Source organism: Syngnathoides biaculeatus, chromosome 15 (genome assembly GCF_019802595.1).
Source record: "Syngnathoides biaculeatus isolate LvHL_M chromosome 15, ASM1980259v1, whole genome shotgun sequence".
NCBI lineage: Eukaryota > Metazoa > Chordata > Actinopteri > Syngnathiformes > Syngnathidae > Syngnathoides > Syngnathoides biaculeatus.
In genome coordinates this window covers 9,715,938-9,737,924 of record NC_084654.1, presented here as the reverse complement: position 1 = coordinate 9,737,924, position 21,987 = coordinate 9,715,938, and the positions used below count along the sequence as shown (strand labels likewise).

The window sequence follows — 21,987 nt, the reverse complement described above, 5'->3', positions numbered from 1 at the left end:
AATGCTGGTTGTCAGTAGCGTGCGCTTAGAAAAGTTAATGTTACAAAGAAAATGGTCCTCAGATGCACTTGGGGAACGTGCAAATCTGATGAAAGATATCCTGCTAGGTTACAAGGGGCCCGGTTGATTCATTTTCCAAAGCCTAAAACAGTTGGCGAAGTGTCTCCGATGGATTAAATGTTGGGGAAGACCTCACATACAACTCAGTGTGAAAAATATCAACAAACACAAGGCTGTATTTTCGAAGGTAAGTGAGGGAAAAGTATTTTCTCTGAGTTTGATTGAATTATTATCAGTGCTTTATACATTGCAGGAGAACAACTTTCACTTTGTTAGCATATCACTGACCTGTGTGTGATGTTTTGTGCCGAAGAGTCGGGTTAGTGATACTAAATGCGCGATGTCATGCAAGAGAAACGTATACTTGCCTATTTGTATCACATCAGACTTTTAAGACAGAGCACTGGGTTTAAATACGAGCCAAGTCAAACTTTTTCATCTGATGACTACGGTACTAACTGAGTTAATCACCATTATTTAAATGCACTTGTAAAAAATCAAACCTAACTCACTTCTAAACACTACAATGATATTACTCAAGAGCTTTCCAAGTAAAAAGTACTCACGGCGTTTTAGATGTGCAGTAAGATTCTACTATTTTATCCTGTTGGATTTCAATATGAAGTTGGTGAAGCGTCGAACTTTTTTCCAACGATCGCCAACATTTCGCTGTAACTCTGACATTGCGTCCTGCTCCGTCCAAAATCTTAATTCCGTGTACATATCGTCGCGTGAAATAGTTGAGACCTCTCTGTAGAACTCTCTTGGACAAGTCTGACGCATTTGGCAAAAAAAGATACCGCAATATTATCTAGTTACACGATAAAGAATCAACTTCAAACCTGTTCTGTTCAGTCGCTATTTTGGAAGCTTGTGGGACAGGTCAACTGTAGCTAAGGGGGCAGAGCTTAAGATCGCCAGTCGGAAAGGTCCATTACAGGGCACACGAACAAACAACCTTTTGGACAAAGAGTCACACCTATTGAGAGTTTTCAATTAATCTACCTTGGATGTTTTTGGGAAGTGGAAGGAAATTGGATTACCTGGAGAAAAGTCACACAGGCACAGGGCGAAAATGCAAAGGCCACACAGCCAAGGTTAGATTTCAACACGGGTCCTCCAAACAGTGACGCAAATGTGCTAACCAGTTATTTGCCATGCCGCCCTTACTGAGGTTATATTATAAATTAGAGCAGCACAGTGAACTAGTGGTTAATACATCAGCCTCACAGTCAATTCAGAGTTTGAATCTGAGTTCAGAGCCTCCTTTGTAGACTTTGCATGTGCTTGTGCTTGTGTGGGTTTTCTACGGGTACTTTGGCTTCTCAAAGTATAAACATACACTTTTCAAAAGCAGAAATGTTAGGTTCATTAAAGACTAAATTGTCCAGCAGAGTGAATGTGCATGTGAATGGATGTTTATCCATATGTGTCCTGCAACTTACTGGCAAACAGTCCAGGGTGTACCCTGCCTCTCATCCAAAATCAACCAGGATAGGATCGAGCTCACCCATGAAATGAGGACAAGCTGTAAAGAAAATGGATGGATATATGGACAGTTAGTATAAATTATACATTTGAAGGAATCACATTTGTGGTATTTGGAGGCATTCCAGAGATCATTGACTGACTGGTTCAAGTTAAGAGCGTCACTGAGTGCAGCAAAAAAAAAAAAAAAAAGAAAAATCAGGGCTGCTTTTTGAAAGATGGTGGGGGTGGGGGCTGGGATGAAACAAATCAAGTTGTCCCTGGTCTTGATCACGTTGGCACCAGTGGGGAACAATTTGGGTGAGATGGAAAACAAAACGGCATCTTTATGTTCCATTCATGTCTGCTGAGCCTCAGCCCCAAGTCCCCTGGACACCCGCACTCCTTTTGACACATTCACACAAATGCACGCTTGCAGCACAGGCTTCAGCTTGTGGTTCCACTCCAGTGACAAGAGGCTGTAGTCAGGGAGGTGACGCTTCAAGAGTAGCTCCTCATCTTGGAGAAGCATGTTTGCGTTGGCCTGGAATTAATAACTTTTCATTTAGTGCGGAAATGACAGGAATAGTAATTAAGGAAATGGAATGATTTTATTGGCCATGATGTTTATATTAACTTCCAGATGTGAGGCAGCTGCTTGTGGAGTAGGCCATCTTATTCCCACCCCCCAAGTACAATCTTGATAAAGTTTTAGTAAGAGTAACATAACAGCACCAGTCAAATACAGGATAATGCTGCGTGCATATTCATCTAAATGCAATATGTAACGTGCATTTCCAGAATTTAAATTAATATAACACCCAGTTTAATTAACATGCGATGGCTATGAGGAACCATGAAGTCTGTTCCGTATTCATGAATGTGTCCCTTAAGGGCAATTTATTTGAAGATATAATGTTACTCTATTTTAGATATGATTTGCTTGACTGGTAAAGTTAATATTGAAAGCGTGGTTGTTCAGCAATTTTGGGTGGCCTCCCCAAGCACATGGGAGATCCGTATCTTATGGCACTAAATTTGACGACACACTAAATGGCAGTGACATTATTGCCGAATTCCTTATGCTGCCTGGCACAGGGCCTCAATGCATTTAAAATTAATATTAAGCCAGTCTCTACCGTAGTTTTTGAAGCTCTTCTCATTTGTTTAAACTGGCTGACTCCCATGCAATATAAGGTAGGGCTGTGTGCTAAATATATTGCACAAATTAAATTGTGTGTATTTAAAAAAAAAGGCAGTTTAATTTACGAGTTTCTGTCTTTTCTCCGTGGAGTGTGGTAGAGCCATAGCGGATATATCTTGTGTAAGAGAAGGCTTGAACTGCAAAATGTGGGTGCATAACATTACTAAAAATATTTAACTTCTATTTATGATTAACACTAAGATTTCATCAAATTATATTAAACACCTACCTATTTTTTTAAGTGGGCTTTGAAATTGTGTTCTATATTTTTGTGGGGTCAGGGTCACAGTCCACTTTTAAAATAATTTTAGAGTCATTTTTTATGAAGTTGTTTTGTCTTTTCCACATCAATAGATGATGCACGCCCATTACTATAGCCAGAGTTGGCTGTGATGTGCTCCCATCTGGTTTCCAGTGAAAATGCATCACTCCATTAACAATGCTTGTGATCTCGCGGATACTTTAATCTAAGACTATAAACTCAATTTAATTACATCCTGCAAAAGAGCTCTATTAGTGCAATCAAATACGGATTGAATCCATTTGGCCACTCAAATCTGCTCGAATGGCTTTTGAAAGGGTTTACTTTGGTCAGTGCATTGACTCATATTTAAAGCACAATGAATATATGATCATGTTTCAGTATATAATAAACACATATGACTTTTATGGACAATAACACATCTCATTGGTGGTATGATTGAAAATGTGTTTTCCTTCTCACCACAATTTTCATTTCGCCCTTGGCTGCATGCTTGACCTTTCATGCCTCACTGTGTAACCTTCAATAACATGCGTCTGTCTTGTCATTCCAGTTTTTTAATTAAATTATGTTAAATTAAAAGTGGCGCCACGGTGGAGACAGTGTCTGCCTCACAGTTCTGAGGACTAGTGTCCAAATCCTGCCCCTGCCTGTGTGGAGTTTGCGTGTTCTCCCCATGCCTTGCATCGCTTTTCTCTCGGCACTCCAGTTTCCTCCCACATTCTAAAAACGTGAATTAATTGGAGACTTTAAATTGGCCTTAGGTGTGATTGTGAAGGCGTAAGGTTGGTTGTTTCTATGTGCCCTGTGATTGGCTGGCAACCTGTTCAGGGTATACCCTGCCTCCTGTCCAAAGATAGCCGGGATAAGCTCCAGGACTACTGCGACCCTTGTGAGGATAAGCCCAGATAATGGATGGATGGATAGATTAAAAGTTTAAAAGTCAGAAAGATAAATCCTATTCCATTACAATTAGTCAGACTCACTGGTTTTGGGGGCAGGCCCCCCCTTCCTCAATGTGCCAGCACAGCAACTCCATCCAAATACCGCCCCACCCCGTCCCATCCACAAATAAGAACAGGATTTGGCTACTGTAATGTTACTTGTGCTCAAATATCTAAAGAGTTTAATTATTGTTCTGCTGTGGTTTGCATCCCTAGTCCCCTTGTCCACTAGGTCTCTCTGTCTGTCCCCGTTCAAAACCCCGTTCAGCCCGGTTGCATTTTCGATAAATATCACAATAATTTTGAAAAATGTAAAAATAAGAAGAGGGTTTATTTCCAACTTCTCTGTTGTATAACAACTGTTTCAGCACAAAAGGCATACAGATCCACCATTCTGCAAGGCCATGGTGCTCAACAGGACGTATTAATTTAAAAAAGGGGGGAAAAAGCCTTGATAGAAAACTATATATATATATATATATATATATATATACATTCATCCACTTTCTTTGCCGCTTATCCTCACAAGGGTTGCGGGGAGTACTGGATCTCAGCTGTCAACAGGCAGGAGGCAGGGAACACCCTAAACTGGCTGCCAGTCAATTGCAGGGCACATAGAGACAAACAGCCACACTCGCAATCACACCGAGGGGCAATTTAGATTCTCTAATTAATGTTGCATGATTTTGGAAACTGGCACGAGGAGAACATACAAACTCCACACAGGTGGGGCCGGGATTTGAACCCTGGTCCTCAGAACTGTGAGGCAAACACTACAGCTGCATCACCGTGCCACCCACTGTCCTAATATGAAATTTATTTTGTTTTTTTGTAATGTAAGACTAGAATGTCATGTATCCTATTGCCCTGCAGTTCCATTATTGGATCTTGGAGCTTGGAGGGCACTTCTGCATTCTCTCATCATTTTTTGAGTTTCCTGGAATCCTTGCCTCGCTGTTTCCCTGAACTTGGGTACTCAATGTTTTTGCCTTGCCTTTACGAGCCTCAACACTGACAGTTTTTTATTTTTTTGTTAAATCCTGTATTTCCTCATTTCTTGTGTCCTCCTGTATTCCAAATCAACACCATTCCTGCCAATACATCCACAACAATCTTAATCACCTTTTTTAAAGGTCAAGTGTCATCCCTATAAACATTCTAAAATAGATATTGTAATGAAAAATACATATAACATTATTCACTTCAATGTCTATCTGAAAAAGTCAGTATGAGTGGAGAGCACGTCATCCATGTGACAAGGCCGGCTAGGGTGGCTCATTTTCGGCGGCGAGGTGGGTTGTCATGGCGCCGACCCGGGCCTCTTTATGGCGTTGTTCGTGATGAACAAATCCGGCAAGCCGGGGCGCTTTACGTCGTCGCACCCGGCTGAGTGCGGCATTGTCGGCAGCGTTCTTCAAAGCCGCCGCCGTCCACGAGCCCGACGCACAGCCTTTGCTGGCGAGCCGACCCAGCAGCCTTCGCCGGCAAGCCGAACGCCGCCCGATGCGCACATCAACACATGTAGCACACCCGTCATACATACGCGAATGTTTTGTTACATTATGAGAGACTGATTACGTGGTCCGCCCAAAACTATTTTTTTTTAGTAGCTGTATACACACCTACCTGTCACTTGGAACCCACGAAGCTCTAGTCCATTGCACCCGTGCAATCCATTTTTCACGACAAACAGGATCTCTTGCAAACTTACGAAGGGTAAATCCATCTGCCCGAGTGTTTAAGGAATGTCCAGCAATGCAACAAGCCGGCATTTTGGCTAACACGAAGGTACAACGAGCTACCTTCCCGGAGGTAAAATTAATGGAAACAAACAACTCCACTTGAGGGCGGTCCTGTCCTTTACGTCACTTGGTGCTTCTTCTTGAAAACAAATGCCTCGAGAGGATTTTCATGGTGGGAGTTACAAAAAGCTGTATACGTCAAAATCATGTTTTGTGGTGAAAAAACTCATGGGTACAAGTCGGCTGCCGTTTTGTCATTAATAGCATACTAAAAATAATGCATTTCATGACAGTGGACCTTTCATAGTGTGGGACGTTGACACTCTTATCTCTTACCTGTTCTAGTCCTTTACATGTTGCACATCTGTAACTCTTATAAGGAATAGTTCCCATAAACAGAAATGTGTCTTGTTCTTTTGTTCTTGTTACTTTGTTGATCTTCTTTCTGAAGGTCGTACCAGGGCAGCACCGACCGCTGGAGATAAATTGCTAGTGTGTTTTTATACAATTGGCCAATATAAAGGCGATTCAGACTCTGATTCTGATTACCTGATACTCTGGCCACTCTGTCTCCTAAATCAGAGCAGCAGGAGTACACTTCCACACTCCCAGAGTTTGGCTCTCTGAAAAAACAAAAAACACACTTCAAAGACACTCTCACTTGGCGAATATTTCAGAGTAGAGAGCACGCTTTGAGTACATTTCAGAACATATTCAAATTCTTGCATATTGATGTTGATCAGACCTTGTGCATTCATTGCTGGTTATTATTTTGAGAAATTGTTAACACCATTAGTGTCTCCATCCATCCATTCATTTTCAGAGCCACTGGTCCTCACAAGGGTCACGAGAGTGCTGGAGCAAATCCCAGTTGTCTTCGGGCAGGAGGCAGGGTACACGTTGAACTGGTTGCCAGCCAATGACAAGGCACATAGAGACAAAAAGTCGGGGATTTCACGACGAATGTGTTTGTCGGCAGCAAATCCACACCGCACCTGGGCGGTCAAAGACTTGTCAACCATTTTCTGGTGCAATTATGCTGCGTCGACGTCGACAATCGTGCAGCCATCGTTTATTGGCCGCCGGAGCGGCCTAGCCCGGCAGGCCTGCTCCGGATCCTGCTAATTATGTTGGGCAACATCCATCCCAACCCGGGACCTTCGAACAACTGTTCAGTCTGCCGCCGCTATGTAAACCACAACTCCGTCTTGCAATCATCGTGCCAAAACTGGATCCATCTGCGCTGTTCCGGCCTGCCAAACCTTCGATCCTACTGGGACGACTACATCGGTCCCTGTTGCAACACTGCACCACCCTGTCACCTCGGGAACATCGTCGATCACAATCCACAACATTTACGTGCCTCCTCAGTCGAGCTGCACCCGAGGCTACACTGTGTCGCTCACCCACCTGCTGACCACCGACGACACGGTTGTCGTCAAGTGACGTCAACTCACACTCGCCCTGCAGGAAGACGCCCGGGGCCACACACTCAATGACGAATTCGAACAATCGTCCTACAGCGTCCTAAACGAACCCACGGCAACACGTGTTGTGGCAAAATGTAGCAGCTCGCCAGACATTTCGCTTGCATCACTGTTACTTTTCACCAGCGCCACGTAGACCACCAAAACGTGTCTGTCATCCTTACCATTGTCATCAGCTTCAGAAAGGAAGTTGTCCACGTCAATACAGAACGTCGTACCTACATCAACTTTCGTCGAGCCGACTGGGAAAACTTCACTGCCTAGTCTGAGGCCTGCTTCGCCAACCTTGCACCGCCTACCAACGTGCACAGCGGCGAACGTGCCGTCCGCCAAATCCTGTGCAAAGCTCGGTGCCGCGACATCCCTGGCGGACACATAGCTCAGATTCGGCCATCTTTCCCGACCGCCGGAGCGTGTCTCGCTGACGAACGCAACCGTCGACGTCAAATCGACCCATCCGACCCAGAAATTCCCAGACTTGAGGCCGAGGTTCGTGGAGCGGTCGACAAGCACCGCTCTTAACGCTGGCGGGAACACATCAAACGGTGTGACCTTCGGCAAGGCGTACGCAAACTTTGGTCAATGCTGCGTTCACTTACAAAGCCCCAACATCGCTCTTCAATTCAACGGTAAATTGCCAGCACTCCCTAGTCCAGTGCCGGGCATTTCAACACGCAATTCCACACCCAGCCGGCAAACGATCGGTACATTCGAAGGTCGCCCGAAACGCCCTGCGTTCGCTGCACCACTTGAAAACCGACAACACACCAACATTCATCCCGGCTGACATCGCCACGGCCATCCGTGGCGCAAATCCAGCAAAGCCCTGGGGCTCGACGGGGTCTGTGCTGTCATGCTCAAACACACAGGACCAGCCTGTCACAGCTACTTGGCCGAACTGTTCAGCCTCTCGCTTTGGTCATACATCGCTCCTTCCATCTGGAAAGTCGGCAGGGTAATCCCTCTGCCTAAACCTGGCAAGCCAAATTCAACCTCGACCTTCGAATTCAGATCTCCGGCTACGTGATCCCAACGGTGAACCAGCCGAAGGTGCTTGGTGTAACTTTCGACATCCATTTTACGTTTGCTGCACAAACGAAGGACGTCAAGTCCCGGCTGCACGGCCAAGTCAACGCCCTGAAAGCACTTGGTGGTGCCTCCTGGGTGCCAACAAAGAGGTGCAAGCCACCAGTTACAAAGCCATCGGACAGCCCCTGTTCAGATATGCCGCCCCGATCTGGTCACCGAACCTAGCTGACAGCCATTGAAAGGAACTTACGGCCAGCCAAAATGCAACCCTCCACTGCGTCACAGGCTGCCACGTGATGTCCTCCACCGACCACCTGCACGTTCAAACCAAGACCCTGCCCGTCCGTCAACACAACGAACTGCTGTCTAGGCAGTATTTGCTTAAATGCCATCGACCATGTCATCCAAACAGCGACCTGGTCCATCGCGTCCGACCCCAGTGTCTCAAAATCTACGACGTCTCTCGTTGCCAAACGGACGTAGACCAGTTCGTCGGTACCATAGGACGGCTAGACGACCAACAATACAAGCGCGGACTAACTGAACTCCACACATCGGCCGTTACCAAAACGAGGCTGGCCTACAAGCCTAACATCGTCCTTGGGGGCTACCCGCCTCCAATTCACGACGACGAATGGTCTCTGCCTCAAGAAGCACGCTCCATCCTCGCCCAACTACGCTCGGGCTTCTTTGGCCTGCTGAATAGCTACAAACACCGCCTCTACGACACAGTTGCCGACATCTGTGGCACCGGGCCACACGACACGCAGCACCTGTTCAACTGCCCGGCGCGCCCTACTATGCTCACGGCAGATCTATCGTGGCAACCGACCGAGGCGGCCGCTTTCCTACAGCTATAACACTTTTGCACGATTGTCTACGTCGACGCAGCAATACTGTCACGCTGGCTATCAAAACAACAAATAGTCGGACTCACAATCATACCTAGGGGCAAATTAGTGTCTCCACTTGATACATGCTTTTGGGATCTGAAAGGAAATATTATCTGTCCATCCATTTTGTTAGCTGGTTATCCTCACAAGGGTTGCGGGGAGTGCTGCAGCCTATCTTAGCTGTCAACAGGCAGGAGGCAGGGTACACCCTGGACTGGTTGCCAGTCAATTACAGGGCACATAGAGAAAACATTTGCACTCACAATCACACCTAGAGGCAATTTTGAGTGTCCAATTAATGTTGCATGTTTTCAGATGTGGGAAGAAACCGGAGTGCTCGGAGGAAACCCAATCCAGGATTGAACCCCGGAACTCAGAACTGTGAGGCTAATGCTTCCCAGCTGAGCCACCATATTATATTATATTATATTATATTATATTATATTATATTATATTATATTATATTAATTATATTATATTATATTATATTATATTACATTATATTATATTATATTATATTATATTATATTACAACCAGTTAGGGGTGTACCCCGCCTCGTGCCTGTTGACAGCTAGGATAGGCTCCAGCACTCACCGCAACCCTCGTGAGGATAAGCGGTGATGAAAATGGATGGATGGATATATTATATTATATTATATTATATTATATTATATTATGTACTGTGTTGTATTGCATCAATTATACTAAATATATTGATGTTTTATAAACAGATTAAAAAGAAAAGACCAAGGAATGGCCGCTAGGGGCGCTGGCAATCTGGTCTCGGTCTAAGCGCTACATTTTTGGTTCACTTGTTCTAATACGTCTTCTGACGTAATTAGATAAGATGGGACCTATTTTTTCATGTTTATGCAAAAAATAAAACACATTTTTCACATGTGTTTTTCTTGTTATTTTTAGCAAGTAGATCACAACAGTAATTGGTAATCGAAAAAAGGTATGTTCTCATTATCCAGAGTCCAAGGAATGATTTGGGACCTAAAATACATGATTTGAACCATTTTTAAAAAGAAAACCTTGGCGGTCCGTACTAGCAATGACGTCATGAAAAACACATTGCGCAATATCCGTTCCAATACTTCCGTTGTTCTTCCGCAGTGTACACACTAATGGCGTCTGTTTGTGAGGTATGTGGATTTTAATTTCCCAGTTATTTTAATGGCAATAGATCTTAATTTCTTTATCGAAACAGTTCTTGTACTGCTGTCAGCGAACATTTGTAACCTCATCTATTTTGCGACATGATATGTTTTAACTAATTGACACGGTTTGGAGTTGTGGCGATGTTGCTATGCTAATGTCCTGTGAGCTAACGTCAAATCTTACAAGAAACATTCGATTTGTACTTGATCTAAAATTAAATGGCTATATATTGACGTTGTTTGAAACCTTAACCAACTTGTAGGAGATGAGTACACCCACTGAGGGGGAGCTGGCCGAAACCTTCGTGTCTTCAAAGAGGGAGGACAGACTACGAAAGTTCCGCGAGTTACATTTTAAACGGGTAGGACTGCCGTTTTGTATTCTTTATCTCTGTCATAAGTACTGTTAATTTAAAAATGAATTTCTGATTACTAGCAAATCAGATGTACGCCTTTTGATATTTGCATGTTGATGATTTTATCCCACCCCTTAAAAGGTGCAAAATGCGATTAAGAAACTGACTTCTCAAAGTTGACACTTGAGTCATGAAACTTCTTCGCCAATACAGCTATACAGAATTAAAATACTCTGATAGCCAAACGTTAGTCACAACATCACGTAAGTTTATATAGCTAAAGGTTTGCCAGTCCTCGTCACTGAGAAATTACTAAACTTGGAACGATAGGGGGCAATTCAAATTACCTAGTCATCAATCAGGAGTAGGGCTGAACGATTTTGGGGGAAAGCGCTTAATTGTTAGTTGTATTTATTGTTATCCATCCATTTTCTTCACCGCTTATCCTCACGAGGGTTGCGGGGAGTGCTGGAGCCTTTCCCAGCTGTCAACAGGCAGCAGGTGGGGTACACCCTGAATTGGTTGGCAGCCAATTGCAGTGCACATGGAGACAGACAACAGTCACACTCACAATCACACCTACTGGTAATTTAGAATGTCCAATTAATGTTGCATGTTGTTGGAATGTGGGAGGAAACCGAAGTGCCCGGAGAAACCCCACGCAGGCACGGGGAGAACATGCAAACTCCACACAGGCGGGTTCGGGGTTGAACCCGGGACCTCAGAACTTTACCAGCTGAACCACCGTGCCGCCTATTTATTACGATTGATGATATTATTTTTGCTTCTTTTAAACAAACATTGTGATGTAGCAAGTAATGTTTCTGAGGAGGAAGTTTATCTTTACCAAACACAAATATTTTTACAGGCTGACAAGGACGACATTGGATAGAACCACCAAATAGAGCAACTATTTCCTGTGAACTAGGCTTAATGCAAAACCCTTTAATAAGAATAGAATATCGACCTATTGATTTGAGTTAATCTTCTTCTTCTTATCCTTTCGGCTTGTCCCGTTAGGGGTCGCCACAGCGTGTCATCTTTTGCCATCTTAGCCTATCTCCTGCATCTTCCACTCTAACCCCAACTGCCCTCATGTCTTCCCTCACCACATCCATAAACCTTCTCTTTGGTCTTCCTCTCGCTCTTTTGCCTGGGAGCTCCATCCTCAGCATCCTTCCACCAATATACTCACTTTCTCACCTCTGAACATGTCCAAACCATCGAAGTCTGCTCTCTCGAATCTTGTCTCCAAAACATCCAACTTTGGCTGTCCCTCTAATGAGCTCATTTCTAATCCTATCCAACCTGGTCACTCCGAGCGAGAACCTCAACATCTTCATTTCTGCCACCTCCAGTTCTGCTTCCTGTTGTTTCTTCAGTGCCACCGTCTCTAATCCGTACATCATGGCCGGCCTCACCACTGTTTTGTAAACTTTGCCCTTCATCCTAGCAGAGACTCTTCTGTCACATAACACACCAGACACCTTTCGCCAGCTGTTCCAACTTTCTTGGACCAGTTTCTTCACTTCCTTACCACACTCACCATTGCTCTGGATTGTTGACCCTAAATATTTGAAGTCCTCCACCCTCCCTATCTCTTCTCCCTGTAGCCTCACTCTTCCCCCTCCACCTTTCTCATTCACGCACATATATTCTGTTTTACTTCGGCTAATCTTCATTCCTCTCCTTTCCAGTGCATTGCTCCATCTTTCTAACTGTTCCTCTGCATGCTCCCTGCTTTCACTGCATATCACAATATCTGCGAACATCGTGGTCCAAGGGGATTCCAGTCTAACCTCATCTGTCAGCCTATCCATTACCACTGCAAACAGGAAGGGGCTCAGAGCTGATCCCTGATGCAGTCCCACCTTCACCTTAAATTCCTCTGTCACACCTAAGGCATTGTTCTGCTGCCATCATACATGTCCTGTACTATTTTAACATACTTCTCTGCCACACCAGACTTACGCATGCAGTACCACAGTTCCTCTCTTGGTACTCTGTCGTAGGCTTTCTCTAGATCCACAAAGACACAATGGAGCTCCTTCTGACCTTCTCTGTACTGTTCCACTAACATCCTCAAGGCAAATAATGCGTCTGTGGTACTCTTTCTAGGCATAAAACCATACTGTTGCTCGCAGATACTTACTTCTGTCCTGAGTCTAGCCTCCACTACTCTTTCCCATAACTTCATTGTGTGGCTCATCAACTTTATTCCTCTATAGTTCCCACAGCTCTGAACCTCCCCTTTGTTCTTAAAAATGGGAACTAGAACACTTTCCTCCATTCTTCAGGCATCTTTTCGCCCGCTAGTATTCTGTTGAATAAGTTGGCCAAAAACTCCACAGCCATCTCTCCAAATTGCTTCCATACCTCTACCGGTATGTCATCAGGACCAACTGCCTTTCCATTTTTCATCCTTTGTAGTGCCTTTCTGACTTCCCCCTTAGTAATCATTTCCACTTCCTGGTCCTTCACTCTTGCCTCTTCAACTCTTCCTTCTCTCTCATTTTCTTCATTCATCAACTTCTCAAAGTATTTTTTCCATCTATTTAGCACACTACTGGCACCAGTCAACACATTTCCATCTCTATCCTTAATCACCGTAACCTGCTGCACATCCTTCCCATCTCTGTAACCGTCTGTCTGGCCAACCTGTGGAGATCCTTTTCTCCTTCTTTCGTATCTAACCTGGTGTAGATGTCGTCATATGCCACTTGTTTAGCCTATTGATTTAAGTTAATGCGTTGTAAAATTATAATACTGTAAAGTGAAGCTCTTGCCCGTAGCAGTATTGCTGTCTGTGACAGCCAATTACGTAGATAAAATGGAGTAACACGAGTGACACTTCATTAACAAGATGTCAGTATAAAAGTAGTTGAAACCTGTTGTGAGAATTACTGTTATCAATTAAAGTAAAAGTGTTCCATTGATTCACTTGTTTGATAATCCTCAAGAAGGATTTTAAGGATTTTTTAGTTGAAGATGAACATTTATATCCTAAATATATGGCAACTTTTAATGGGGTATCTTTAGCTGTCAATTAATTGCAACACATTATAAAAAGCAAGACAAATTAGTGTAAATTACATAAACCCTGATTTTAGCTAACTCCAACGCCACTCAGCACGACAACCAAAGTGGGATTAGTGATTTATGCAATGATGAGGAAGGCAGCTATTTAGTTGCAAGAACTCACATGAATTGCGAGACACATTGGCCAGCATCACTTCAAATGTAGGCCTTGGTCAATAAATGTGTGCTTCATTCAATTCGACGCCAATCAGCATTGGCTCTTATCCCTCTTAGCCCGATGCACCGCTGCTCATAGCTTGGAAAGCCTGTGGAGCCAAACTGAAGCATTTTACAAAGTGGGGGTAGAATTAAACCATTATCAACGTTCACGCGCAGCAGAATGAGCAAAGTCACTTTCACTTTTATCAGAAAGAGCTTTTGATTTGCCAGTATGGCGAAGATGAGCAATATTGGGTTTGCCACAATTAAAATTAAAGTTAAAATTAGCCATTGGCGAGGTGGAAAACGGGCAGGGCAAACCCTGCTCATGCATCAGTAAATGATATCAGAACACATTACAGGGTTGTTTTCCATTATTTTTAATCAGCATTGGAGTTTGTGGTAGAACATCTCCCCTATAGGAAAAAACACACAAAACAAACAACTACTGGGGACTGTTTCAAACTACCCTGTTGCACAGAGAGGTTTTTAAGCTCTGAAAGATATACAGATGACCATGCAAGCTTAGAATCTAAATAAAACTTATAAATCAACAGGTGAATATGGCCCATACAGAGACATTTTTTTGGTACAGTGGTGCCTCGGTTCTTGAACACAGTCCATTCCAGAACGCTCGTTCAAAGCCGAAACCTTCAAAAACCGAAGCACATTTTCCCATTACAATGAATGGAAAATGAAATAATCCAATCCAAGCCTAAAAATATATTTTTAAAAGGTTTTTTTTAGCTTTTCCTAGTAATAAACTACATCACAGAAATAAATGTATAGTTTAAATTCTTTATATAATTAAATCATTTAAGAAATATATTTATTTTTTGCTTAAAATGTATGCTTTAGCAGTAGAGTATGCCAGGCTAGGAGTGCATTGCCAAATCTGTAGCGACCCGGACCCCAGCCTTGTGAACCTTTTTTTTATTAACAAAAGTGCAGAATAACTTTAAACAAGCAATAGTGAGGGGCAAAAGAAACAGACAAATTGCTTTTTATTTGCACAGAAAGTACGTAACCTGTACAAGAAATTGCACTTGCAACTAGAGGTAGGGTTAATGGAACAAAAGAAAAAAGCAATTCAGAACAACTGTTTCAAATGTGGGGGTGATTCACCCCTTTTTAACAAGGAACAAATCTAATATAGACTGTTTCTGCTGTCTTTTGAGCACCTTCCTGAAGTGGCTAATAACGTCATTGAAATTTTGCAGTGCTCTGCAACATTCTGCTCTGTTAGGGTGATGGAGTTCTACAAAATTATGGATGTCAGTCCATTTGCCGCAGATAGCTTTTATATCGGCACTTGAGACATCCTTCCTGCCTTCAGCCTCATTAGACGACATCCCCTCCCTTCCTCGCTAACACGATCGCCAGCTAACTCCTGCTCGTTTACAAAAATAAGAAGCAACTTTTCGACTTCCTCCAAGATCTGTGGCCTCTGCTTGTTCAACACGGTTGCTCCTTTAGCAACATCACTTGCTTTTAGGGCATCCTTGTGTTTGAAAATGGTGCTGATCGTCAATTTCGGCATGCCAGCTTCTTCGATAGCTCAGAAACACGCACACCAGATTCGTATGCGGCTATCAAATCCTTCTTGAAGTCGACAGTTTTACGCACCACTTTCCTTTTTTCAGCACCAGCAGTTCCACTTGCCTTCTTTGGAGCCATGATTGGGGGTTAACGTTGCTCAATTTGTCAAAAAAAAAAAAACTCACGACAGTACTGGGAAACGTCCGCGAGCAGAGGAGTGTGTGGGTCAACTGGTTGTTGCACGCGTTGCGTAGTTTCCGGGGATGCGTTCGAAAGCACAATAACAAATGGTTGTTTGTCAGGTGGTCGGGGGCGTTTGAATACCGATTTTTCTTCGAAAACCAAAGAAACAACAATCTCAAAATTTTTGTTCAAAAACTGATTTGTTCCAAAACTGAGACGTTCGAAGTACCACTGTATACCGTGTTGAGAAATCAGAAATTTGAGCTTCTAAGTCTCAGGGAGCTTTCAAAAACATGCATTTAGTTATCCTCTGTGATGTACTGAAAAGTTTTTTGTCTTCATCAACAGAATGAAGCACGCAAGCTTAATCACCAGGAAGTTGTTGAAGAGGATAAGAGGCTCAAGCTACCCTCGAACTGGGAGGCTAAAAAAGCCAGACTAGAGTGGGAACTTAATGAAGACGAAAAGAAAAAGGTATGTAACACGTGGTTTTCCAAGGTCCAAAAAACTATTAAATACAATGCTTGAGTCCAGCAAGCAACATAACAACCCAACAACATTAATGGCAAGTTCTCGCTTTTAGGAATGCCACTCGATTTAATGCATGAATTCCTAATGAGGACTTCGTTCACCTGGACACATACAAGTCTTGTGATCCTGTAAAAGAGCGCATATGTAGTGGAGAGAGAATTTTTTTTTTTTTCATTCTGTGTTGATTTGATCACAATAACCAACCTCAAAGATTACTATTGTCTTGTAAACAAGTACATTTTTAATTTATCTTAACTTTGGGATTTTTTTTTTTTTTCTTCTTAGTAATTGAATTGGGGTCTGTCTTTTTAGGAATGTGCAGCCAGAGGTGAAGACTACCACAGAGTGAAACTCCTTGATATCACAGCTGATGATGCAGAGCGGTGGGAGAGGAAGAAAAAGAAGAAGAATCCTGACACAGGATTTGCAGGTTGGTGGCAACATTCATTTAATACATTTACAAATGTTTTGGAAAGATCATCTAATAAGGCACTATTGGAAAGTTGTTTTCAAACCACATGACAAACTACTTTTACTACTTTCATCCTGACCAAAATATGCTCCATCTGTCAACAATTTTATGACCATGTGTAGATATATAACATTTTCTCAAGCAAATTTTTAAAATGAGCCACCAAAGTGTAAAATCTGTAATTCAGAGACAGCAGTGATGTCATAGCCATGCATGGATTATTACATCAAATTGTACATCAGACTATAAATTGTATACATTTGCGGAGAAGCAAATTCTGGATATGAACGGGTGGAGAAGCAGGTGATCTCAAGACAACAAGTTTAGATTTTTCTAGCTCATTCTCCTCTGGTTAAGACACCATGTCGCAAAGATGAAATCATCTTAATCTGTCTTCTGTAACATGTCAAATTCATTGTTGTTCAAATGAACCTCACAGTCATCAAACCTCCAGCCAATTGAAAACCTTGAAAACCTTTGGGATGTGGTGGAACAGGTCATTTGCAACTCTGAATATGCACCTCGTAAATCGCCAGTGACTCACTGATGTCAATACGGAGAAAGCAGTGTTTCTACCTCCATGTCAATTCATATAAACTAAGAATTGGGACTGGAAATGTAGATCCTGAAAACGGAATCTACATTGTCCAGGAACACAAAATCTGTCCAAATCACAGGTGTCAAACTCAAGGCCTGGGGTCCAGATCCGGCCAACCACATGCTTTTATGTGGTCCACGAAGGCAAATCATGTGTATCAGCGTCCATGATTTTTGTTCAAATCTGTACCAAGATTTCACATTTTCTTCTCATAAATAACGGTGAAATATGGCAAGTGTTTTTGTTACCAAACAACAATAGTTGAAAAAGCCATTACCTTTTTTTTTTTTTTTTTTTTTTTAAATTCCAAAACTAGTTCATAAATTTTAGGTGTAAATATGACAAGGTGAAAGATTTTTGTAGTTTCACAGTCATAACGGCTCTCTGAGGGAAACCGTAACTATAATGTGGCCTGCAACAAAAATGAGTTTGACACCCTTGGTCTCAATGATTCTTTGAGTAAAAATCAGAGAAAAAAAGTGGCATCAAGTTAAGTGGTCCAGTCCATGTCACTGATTTCTATTGACCAGCCAGCAACACACGATGCTAGCTGTACTCAACACTTAATAAAAATGAGACTAAGATTGAAAAACATTGAACATTGCTTTTATTGATTTATATCAAGTAATGTAATAGTTCACTTGACCTTTGAGTTAAAGAAACGTAAAGCTTTGTCATGTCATGAAATGTAGAACTTGAAGTGATAATTTTTTTGCATTGTTGTGTATATGAGCAGTGTGTGCGTGTGTTGGCACACACGATTACAGTACTAATTACTCTACATACTTGAATCTTCTAAGAAAGATGGGGCCTGTCAAATATGGCTACTATCCTATTGCAAATTAACATAACAGAACATACGAGAGGCTCATTTTGATGAACTCATTCATGTTCTCTCTCTGTCGCATTCAACCAGGTTATGCTGAGGCCCAATTTCGGCAGTATCAGAGGCTCACGAAACAAATCAAACCGGACATGCAAAACTATGAGAAACAGCGAGAGGAATGGTAAGGAGATGGCTCATATTTACATTTGTTCAATAATACCGTCTCTGTGTCAAGGGCAATGACCTCTGGTCATTCTTGGTTTTTGTTCATCTGATGAAAAGACAAATATGTATAAGTCCATCTCTGCTAATATGACCATATCTAGTCAACCGTAATCAATCCTAAGGATTTAGCTTGGCTTAATGGTGATGGCATTCATCCCATCACATGTGCACAAAGTACATCTTAGACATAAATGACTGTACCCGAGTTTTGCCCTGGGGATAGTCTCATCCAAACTCCACTGTAATTTAAAGAAGTCAAATTCTGAATCTCTGGTATGCACACAAAGGTCAAAGAAGTGCCTGCAGGGTTTTTCTTGCTTTTAAATCTTGCCACATGCACCGCCGTGAAGGATGCACCGACACATTTCGCCCCGAGCTACACCACTATCTTTCAACGGAATGACCAAGATCACAATGACACTATAGAGAAGCCATCTTAAATCTCCCAAAATGCTGATTAGTTATGGCTGTGTACGTCTAATTTTCTTTTGCACTTAACCCGCAGTGGTGAGGACTTCCACCCCACGTCCAATAGCTTGATCCACGGCACCCACATCCCTTCCCAGCAAGGCATTGACCGCATGGTGGAAGACGTCGAGAAACAGTAAGTTAGAGTTCAAAGACTGCAAAGGAGGGATGCCCTCCATCCCTATCGCTCCAAATTCATGGGTCACATGCTTCTACACCATAACCATACGTTCCGAGGCCATATCATTAGGTACACCTAACTGGGGAAATTGATTTGAATCCCAACATCAACCAAAAAAAAAAAATGCTAAAATCAAATTAATAAAATTGGTTAATTCTATTCGAAACTCAATCCCAATTGAATACTGTATGTGTTTTCAAGAAAAGTAATACTTTCATAATTAACACTTTATTATATATACTGGTGTGGCCTGGACCAGGCACTGCCAGTAAATCATCTTTGGAAATAAAATGGCACCAAGATTAACCAACTTTTCTACTGTGGAATTCTCGTTTAATGAAGTAGTCTAGAATTTTATGTTGGGCTTGTGTTGTGGCAGGGGGAACATTTAACAAATTTTGTATTTGTTAAAATTTGCCACCAATACTTAATTACATGTACAATATCTGGGATAAGCTCAAGCACTCCTGCGACCCTTGTGAGGATAAGCAGATGGAATATACAATGTAGAAAGACCCATATAAAAAGTCTGCCCACGCCTGTTTGAATGCCAGGTTTTTGTGATATAAAAATGACACTGGGATAAATCATTTCCAAACACCATCATTACAATGACCTCCATTGAGGTCAGGACCAACTCACTTTTATTCTGTTATAACTTTGAAACAGCAAAACGTAAATGCATATTTAATTTTGTATGATTACGGAGAGACATTTTGGTGTGCTAAACGTCCAAAAAATAAGATATCAGGAAGGGGCAAACACTTTTTCCTACCGCTGTCCACCCATTTTCCGTACTGCTTATCCTCACAAGGGTCGCAGGCGTGCTGGGCGAGAAGCTGGGTACACCCCGAACTGGTTGCCAATCCAATGGGAAAACACATATAGACAAACAACCATTCACACCTAACGAGATTGAGTCTTTTGTCAATGAACCCAAATGTTTTTGGAATGTGTGAGGAAACCCGATTACCCGCTGAAAACCCACACAAGGCAGTTGGAAAACATGCAAACTCCACACAGGCATGGCCAAATTTAAACCTGGGACCACGTGTCACTTGTGAGTTGTGACGCCTTCAACAGAGTCAACCCACAGTTGCCATTAACACAGCATATGTCAATGAGTAAATGAAATGGTTCAATAATTCTCAAGCTACTGTCAGATGCTGTTTACTTTGGTTAGCCACATCCCCACGTGCAAAACACTGCTGCTACCCTTTAAAAGTCCTTGCAGATTGATCAGATTATATTCCAACAGAGTTCCTTTAGGACTTTTTTGATGCTTGTTTTGGTCACGGAACCATGCACAAACGATGCGTGGGAAGGACTGTTTGGAGGGTTTTAATACCGTGCATAAACTGAGTTTTATCTGAACCAATAAACACTTCACACAAGCAGCTGACAGGGGCCAATTGACTTAACATTTATCCTTTTAAAGTGACGACTACCCAGAATGCCGTTAACGAAAGTAGCTGTTTACTATGAACTCTTCGGACAAGACGGGAGTTTTATTAGTTATGTGGAATCGACCACTAAACTCCTTGCCTTTTCTATTGTGCAGGATTGACAAGCGGGCCAAATATAGCCGACGCAGGGCCTACAACGATGACGCAGACATCGATTACATTAACGAGAGGAACGCCAAGTTCAACAAGAAGGCGGAACGGTTTTATGGCAAATACACAGCAGAGATCAAGCAGAACCTGGAGCGAGGCACAGCTGTTTAAGATCCCGTTTAAGTCATCAAATGTTGAACTTAACTGCATTGCACGTCTTGATACACGTTGTGTATTTTTTAGCCATGATGTATCTGTTAATGTCTGTACAGTTTAAGAACACCCTTCGTGGAGTATTCCCACCCTTATTGTTGAATAAAACACTTTCTGTAGTCCTTCAATTGAGAACACAACTTGGTTGTTGGTGTGTTTGTGTGTGTGGTCTCATGACAGAGCCGTTTTGAGCGTGAGAATTACTACCATCAAAAAGTATCAAACCTCAGGCATATTGGCTGACAAACGCTAACTGACGAATGTGTTTGATGTAGCTGCTCTGTGGTAAGGAGCAACAACGGCGTAATTCAATTTATTATCATCAACTCCATCTCACCAACTCGCCTGTAGCAGCTACAAGAGGAGGAGAGCCTTGTGACTGGTGAGTGGATTAATGATCAGCTATTCCCATGCAAACCCCCCCCCCCCCACACACACACACACACACACCAATAAACCTCCCCCAACTCATACAATCTGATAATGATGGCACAAGTCCCCTCAAAGTGCACGCTGAGTGAACTGGATCTGTTTCAAAATGTACACTAAATGTTGAGATAATTGGTTTTAAAACGAAGTACCCATTACAAGATTTTTTTTTAAAGGCCTTCAAGGAAAACCCGAACAATTTGATCATCCTATTTATGAACACTTGAAGGCCACGTTTCCTTATAGAGTTTGGTAAATTCATGTTGCTGCTCTTTGAATGAGACTTCAACATTTTTCCACAGTATAGCAATGTTGAATACTGACCCCGATGCAGCCAGAAAACGGGACATAATGTGACATGGGAACTCATAACATTGCAAGCAGTGAATGACTTTCAATTCATTTGCGTTTTGTGTTTTTTTTTTTACATTTGAGCCTACTTAAAAACATCTCAAGTATCCCTTCTAGTGTACAACTATTTGAAAACCACCGATCTGAATTCCAGAGAGGCTTCGTGACAATGACAACTGGGATGGAGGAGTCAATCAATGAGCCTTCAATAGTTCAGACGCTCCACTTGCAACATCGCGCGAGTTGACAGATGAAAGTATTTTTTAAATAAACTCCCTAATAGTAATTTCTGCTCACACTGGACCGTTTATCAGATACGTGATGGGTCACAAGGGAAAAGAATTAGGGCATGAGCAAAAAATGCCAAAAAAAACTAAATGGGATGCAAACGTTTGTCAATTGAACAAACGCAAACTACTAAATTTAAAAGAACAGTGACATCTTGTGGCCATAATGGAAACTGCAGAAACGGTGGAGGTCATCCGAGAAAATAGTCCTATCCAAAATTATTGGAACAGTAAGGCCAATTCGTTTGGTTTTCTCATATATTGAAGATATATTTCTGCAGAT

The 21,987-nt window shown here is 42.4% G+C and overlaps 1 protein-coding gene across 2 annotated transcripts; it reads left to right on the top strand.

The window, feature by feature from the left end:
- Window positions 1–10,102: 10,102 nt before the first annotated feature.
- On the top strand, window positions 10,103–20,777 carry syf2 (SYF2 pre-mRNA-splicing factor). Of its 2 annotated transcripts, none has more exons than XM_061843751.1 (7): window positions 10,103–10,237; window positions 10,516–10,614; window positions 15,916–16,041; window positions 16,411–16,528; window positions 18,085–18,175; window positions 18,725–18,823; window positions 20,430–20,777. In XM_061843751.1, the coding sequence occupies exons 1-7, from the start codon at window positions 10,220–10,222 to the stop codon at window positions 20,593–20,595; spliced, it is 717 nt and encodes a 238-aa protein (XP_061699735.1). In that variant the 5' UTR covers window positions 10,103–10,219; the 3' UTR covers window positions 20,596–20,777. The 2 variants fall into 2 exon arrangements, with proteins under 2 accessions (XP_061699735.1, XP_061699736.1); XM_061843752.1 differs by lacking the exon at window positions 10,103–10,237 and adding an exon at window positions 10,283–10,414.
- Window positions 20,778–21,987: the final 1,210 nt, after the last annotated feature.